The 7,094-nt window shown below is 33.3% G+C and overlaps 1 protein-coding gene across 1 annotated transcript in view; it reads left to right on the forward strand.

The window, feature by feature from the left end:
* The window catches only part of Lrp1b (LDL receptor related protein 1B), a 1,542,993-nt gene extending 1,540,778 nt beyond the window's left edge, over positions 1-2,215 (forward strand). Inside the window, exons 90-91 of the mRNA XM_042055373.1 lie at positions 645-743; positions 2,075-2,215. Of these exons, the coding sequence (XP_041911307.1) occupies positions 645-743; positions 2,075-2,215 (240 nt within the window). The remainder of the gene's footprint in view (positions 1-644; positions 744-2,074) is intronic.
* The last annotated feature ends 4,879 nt before the right edge of the window (positions 2,216-7,094 follow it).

Raw genomic sequence — 7,094 nt, forward strand, 5'->3', positions numbered from 1 at the left:
ATATTTAAGGGTCAAAGTCATTTATGTTAGATTCGTTTCCAAAGACTCTGCTCTTTGTAACACATCATAATTTGTTCAACAATAACAGTTGATGCTGAAGATTTCTTTTAACTTATACATGCTCCTTTGTATCTCTTTACCTTTCAAATATTCATGAATAATATAACTATGAAACAATACATTATGAATATGAGTATAGTAATTATGTAATGCTGTTTTTGGATCCAGTGAAGTATAAAGTGATGGCCTGGCATCTTTTAATCTTAACAATAGCTTTCTAAAAACATTTAAATTGATATATCAATTTTTATCCTAAAATTTTAAAGTGATGATGAATTGTTGAAGAGGATAGATGAGTCTTAGCAAAGACTACTTTTAATTCCTAAGTTTTGAGTTTCAAAATCTTTACTGGTGTCATTTCCAGGGATAAACAAAAGTGGATATGGTTCATCCAGAACACCTGTCAGAAAGCTGGACCTTACTGAGGGTCTACCTCTGAGATAATTATCTCAAGTTCTACATGCTGACACAAGTCTCCTGATTTTGCCTAGGGTTAAAGAGTATTATCATTTAGCTGCATTTTGTATCGGTGAAAAAATGTTTCCATAACGTTACATGAGATCAAATTTTTTGTTTATGTACAGTCCAGGTACATAGGGGGAGGGCCCAGTGCTTTCAAGCTCCCCCACCCAGCACCGCCCATCTACCTAAACTCTGATTTGAAAGGACCACTAACTTCTGGGGTGAGAGAAATAGCCCATCTTTCCCTTCTCATGCCATTGCCAAACCCGCCATTCACAGAGCTGTGTTTGACTTGGACAGAATTTGCCCTTAGAGTTTTTATTAGCAGGAGTTGGTAAAACAGCATTCTAGCCTCAGACTTTTGTAAGTGTGTTCTTTCCATGTAAGAATGTTTATAAAACGTGTCACCAGTTTATTAAACGGATAGTACTTTCTTTGTGGAAGTTGGAAGGACTTTAAATTATATGGCCAGCCAGACTTATGAAGAGAAATTTAAACCGAATGAATTTGAATGAATTTGTTTTAACCATAGATACATACGTAGATAGATTATAAATGCAACATAACTAAATATAGCTAAAATGTGTAATCATATTGACAAATTAGAGGCGGTCTAGTTAAATCTATCTTAATTTTTATCATTAGTTACTGGGTTTAGAAAAGAAAAAAACTTTTCTGTCCACAGTCAAAAAGCTCATCTTAGGCAGAACAATAGATTGTGGATTTCCACATTCCCCCTCCTCTTTCTCATTACCATCACATCATTTTCTTTCTCAGTGTGTGTATTACAGTCTCTCCTCTGCATGCTGTAAAGAGTCCATGTTTCCTTGCTGTAACTAAGTTTAAGATACTGCATAAGAAAATAAAGACTCAAACTAAACCAAAGCACCAAATAGAAAAAGAGGAAATGGCATTTTTTGTGTGTTAAGTTGCAATTTCCTTAACAATGAACATTTTATGTCATTTTGAACTGAAAGAACCGGCTTTTGTTAGTCTTAATTTTGCTTTAAAATGTAAAATGCCTCTGAAAACTCAGGGGACTATAAAGTTAAGAGTATTTGGAAGCCTCCAGAGGTATTTCTGATAGCGAGGACATGCAGGTTGGCGGAAACACAAGTGCTGTCTTTATTTTGGAACTTTAACTTGTCTTCATTAAACTTATGTTTAGCTCATATCAAAAAATTAGAAGAGGAATCCAGTCAGATGGTTTTGCACCTTTACTTTCTATGCCACCTGTGGACTTACACCAGCAGTCAGAGGTGGTGACAATGGGGTGTAAGACGAAGTATCCTTGAAACATGACAATGAGCTTTAACGTTTTGTGGGAAAGCCATGTTAGTTATAACTTTCACAAGGACAAACTGGCCTTTAGTTTTATAGCGAAGCTTCTGTTTGGCTTCCAAGCTACTTTTAAAATATAGTTCTGTTTCTACATTAAAAGTGACTAAAATATATAAAAGTTGATTTGCTTATAATCATTAAAAGCAGACAATGGAAGAAATAATGTGCTCAAAGAGATAGTAAAATTAGACTTATTTTCTTTCTTCTTCAGCCAACAAATTATTCCAACCCAGTGTATGCAAAACTGTACATGGACGGACAGAACTGTCGAAACTCATTAGGAAGCGTTGACGAACGGAAAGAACTACTCCCAAAGAAGATTGAAATTGGCATCAGAGAGACCGTGGCATAATGAAGGACACTTTTCTATGATGTATAAATGTATAAAATATAAGGATTACTTTTGTATGTTCCAACAGTATTATACCTGTTTTAGCATCAGCATTATCTCTATATCTTTTTCCTGGTTAATTGTTTTCTGAGTTTTTTTGGGTTTTATTTTTTTTTGCTAATGAATATTGATTCACCATTTTTATGGTATTTTTATGAAAAATAACTGCACTACACTACAACTTACAATAATGCTGCTGATATGACACACCTTTGAATTTGTTAAAATTAAAAAAAAAACATATTCCTTTGTAATGTTAATATGAGCAATCTATTTTATAAGAATTTTTGGTTCTACATAATCAGCAATGTACTCTCCATTTCCTCATTTTATTATCTAAATACTGTAATACAACGCCATTGTATTTTTTCTTGAATTGAAATGACAAACTCTCTTCTTTATGCCTGTGAACATGGATAGAGACCTGGCTGAGAATACATAGCCCTTCCAAGCACAGCATCTCCTGCTTTGAAATTAGTCTTAGAAGACAAGTAAACACTGGAAATTTTGAGGACAAAAACTTTAAAAATACATAGTATTAAAAATTTGCATGAATACAAATGACTTATTATCCAAAATGTCAGTATACTCTATGATATACAAAACATATACCCTCTGTAACAATAGTAACATTTACGTTGATAGAACATAGCAAACATATAAACAAAATAGGACTAATAGCACTTGCTATGGGATAGGACCTTTTATTCCTTCTTGGTCCTGGGGCACACAGCCAGTCAAGAGCACAGCAGGACATAGGAATGCTTGTCTTCTGTATCTCTTCCCCAGTATGTTCATGTTGTGGATGGAGATCACTCTTTAACAGATGTGAAAACAAGAAAACCACAAATAATCACCCAAACTGATGCAAAATTTCAGCTTTAATAATACACTCTCTATGCTAGCTCAAAGAGAATTGTTTTTGCATAAAGAAATTGGTAAACATTTTCAAGATATAATAAAACTAATTGTTCTCCCAATTCAATGAAGATTCAAAGACCATTTGAGGTATAAGAATAACATGCTCAGATACCAGGTGGAGAGTTTTTCTGGCCATTAGCATTGGTAGATTGTTTTGTCTTTGGTTATACAAAACACGGACCCATTCATTCTGTTCATTTGTTTTCAAATTTTGATTGTAACAAATATGGTTTATTTAAGTTGTATAAAAAGATAGCATTTTTATACAAATATCTTTAAAGGCACAAAAGATTTATTCATAAGCTGTGGGGGTTTTTGTCCCTCTGATAGACATGACCGACTTTTAGCTGTCATAATGTATTAATCTAACAGATGAAATATGTTTGTGGTTGCTCTCTATCCCTTTGTACAAGCATTAAAAACTGCTGTTTTATAAGGAAATTTTTGTTGTACTATGTGCATGCATACTACCTATTTCTAAACTTTGCCATACTGGGGCCTTTATAGAATATTGGTTTATGTAATACTCGTGTGATTTGCTTGAACAATGTTATGCATACCATAAACTTTTTCAGGTTCTTGTTTAAGTACATTTTTTAAATTGAACAGTATTTTTCATTTTGGTTATAATAGTCATTTTGCCTATGTTTCTACAATGAAGTGTTAAATACTTTATAAAAAATTGTTGACTGACTTATTTAAATGAAATTCTACATATTTAAGTGCTTGTGTTTGGTAGTTTTTAAATTTATAAAAAGTCCTTTTACTATATGGTTTAAGTTTTCCAAGATTATTTTAGAACACATATTTTCCATGGAAGGAGAAGTGTCGCCAGATAACTTCCCCCAGGATACCTAAAAAAGCATTTTCTACTTCTTTTTTTGAAGTGGAAAGGTTTACTTGCAATTACCTTACACTGATTTCTTGTTCATCATAGACTACAAATTACAGCTCAAAGAAATGTGATATACTTGTAGTAATGTAACTGTTATAAGACACCATATCCTTCCCCTTCTGCTTCTAAAATAATGCATCATGGGAAACTGAGAATCCATAGGATACTGTTTTGACACCTCAGTTTAAGTGGTATGCTCATTACAATTAGCTGATACATCAATATCAGACTGAGATTTCTACTGTTACTATTAATATAAATCAGAGCAGATCATATATAGGAAGTATGACAAACAAGACCTACCATTAATGAGTTGTTTCTTTCCATTAAGCATTTCAGAAAGCCACATTCCAGGGAGGCTTTTGAAAGGAGCCCCGATCACTGATTACATCTCTGTTCAGCAATGCTTCATGCTACCATGACATGTATACAAGTGTACATCAGAGTCAATATTCTTTATTTGCTGCAGCTTTACAGTCAGTCTAACATAATAACATATTTTACATATTGACACTTAATCTCTATTAGTTCTGTCACTTGCTCTCTGTTGCTATTATAAAATTTTTATACGATTATATTTTTTAATTTTCTATTACAAAAAGCTAAGTAAATGCTCTAAAAAAAAACCAAATATGTAAATCTCCATATTGACAACTCTTTATCAGTCAAACTAACACAATGTGTGAGATTTTTATTTTTAAATGTTAATGGTTATTAGTCAACCTGAACACTCACAAAATTCTAAATTTCTATACTTGTATCTTGAATAATAAAAACTCAGGGTCAGATTTTGGGGTTCAACTTGAAGACCAGAAAAGCAAAAGGAGTCAGCCACTGGCCTTACCTCTACCTCAGTCCAAAATGCTGATTCTGCCTCCTGGAATCTCAGAATGAGACCATATGTGAAAGAGATCTCCTCCCCTTTTGTACTCCTCTCTAGGGTTGGGATTAAAAGCATGTGTCACTACCACCTGGTTTCTATGACAAACTAGTGTGGCCACTGGGATTAAAGGTATGTATCACCACTTCTTGGCCTGTAAGGCTGACCAGTGGGGCTGTTTTACTCTCTGATCATGAGTCAAGCTTTATTTATTAAAATGCAAATGAAATATCACTACATATACTCTATCCGCTGAGGGTATGATAGTAACACACTACATAATGCTACAACAATGAATGATATCTAGAAATATTGTCAGCTATTTTATAGACAACACAATTACCCATGTTAAGGTATGTTGTTGTAGAACTAAATACTGTCTCTCACTATTAAATAACTCCAAGATGGATCAGAAAGAGAAAAACAAAACTTCATAAAAAAATGAAGGCATGCTAAAATTTAATATTGAAGATGGGCTAAGAAGGGCAGCTCAGTAGAGAAAGACATATGCCAACAGTCTTGACAACTTGTATTCAAACCCTCTGACCTACATGGTATAAGAGTACTAACATCTGCCAAGTTATTTTCTGACATCAGCATACATGTGCTGTGGCATAAGTAATACACATACACAAGCATAAATAAACAATTTTTTTTTTTTTTTTGGTTTTCTGAGACGGTTTCTCTGTAGCTTTGGAGCCTGTCCCGGAACTAGCTCTTGTAGACCAGGCTGGCCTCAAACTCACAAAGATCCTCCTGCCTCTGCCACCTGAGTGCTGGGATTAAAGACATATGCCACCACTGCACGGCTAAAAATAAATTTATAAATAAATTAAACCATTCTTTAAAATTTGATTATGAGGAACGATAAAGATTAGAATTACTTGATACTCCTCTGAGGATCAGGGTATGGATTCCAGACCAGAAACAATAGCTCACAACTGTATGTAACTTTAGTTGCAGGGATTCTAATTCCCTGTTTTTGATTTCTGAAGGTAATGTATGCACTTGGTACATTCAAACACATCCTGACAGAATACTCATTCACACACAATAAAAGTGACACATTAAAAATATTGATGACGCCTATAGTAAAATTACAAAACTGTTGGCAAACTATGTATTAAACAGAAAAATGAAAAATGTTTATTAGACCTTATAGTTTGAAAAAATCAAGTCATTTTTATTTATGTATATATATTTTATTTGCAAATATTTATATGTATTATTTATATATTTTAAGTACTTTTTGTGTTTCATTTTATTGTGTTCTTGTTATGATGACTCTGAAGGTTGAGAAATAATCTCATGCTTTTCTTGAACAGCGTAAAATTCATTTGTTAAAATATTGTAGCATGAGTAATAAATAAGCAGAGACAGATATTGAGGCTCAAGATAAAGATCAGAAAACCAAAACAGTCAAGCCATTAGATAAGTCCAACCTCTATAAAGGCTTGGAAACTACAGACTGAAACTGAACCTCTGTCATCTCTTTTTCTTGCATTCCTCTTTAGTGCTGGGATTAAAAAAAATGTCTGTCTCCCTATAACCTGGATTAAAGGTGTGAGCCACCAAAACCTAGATCTGTTCTTGATTTTGTATAGTTCAGGGTGGTCTTGAGCTCACAGAGGTCCATCTGCCTCTGTTACCTAAATCCTAGGATTAAAGATCTGTGACACCACTTTCTGGCCTCTAGTAGCTTAGTTTTACCCTCCGATCTTCAGACAAGCTTTATATATATATATATTTATATATATATATGTATATATGTATATACATATATATATATATGTATATATTCACCATATTTTTCATTTTGTCTAAAACAGAAAAGGCTGTAACTATATAAGAAACACTATATACAATGATTACAATAACTATATATGTTATATGCAGGCAATAGATACAAAACCAATATCTAGTCCACTTGCATTTGACAAATTCAGAGAAAATAATCCATGTCTATCCTACCTTGTGAATCCAAAGTCTTGTATCTAATTTATTTTTTTTTTGTCTGAACTGGTTTTCTGCATCTGGTAAATAAGGAAAACTGTAACTGTACTATAGCCATCTCATCTTCAACTCTATCAGAGACCCAAGAAGGAAATAATTTTAACTGCATAAACAGGAAGTGTGAGCAAGCA

Source organism: Arvicola amphibius, chromosome 7 (assembly GCF_903992535.2).
Source record: "Arvicola amphibius chromosome 7, mArvAmp1.2, whole genome shotgun sequence".
In the NCBI taxonomy this organism is placed as follows: Eukaryota; Metazoa; Chordata; class Mammalia; order Rodentia; family Cricetidae; genus Arvicola; species Arvicola amphibius.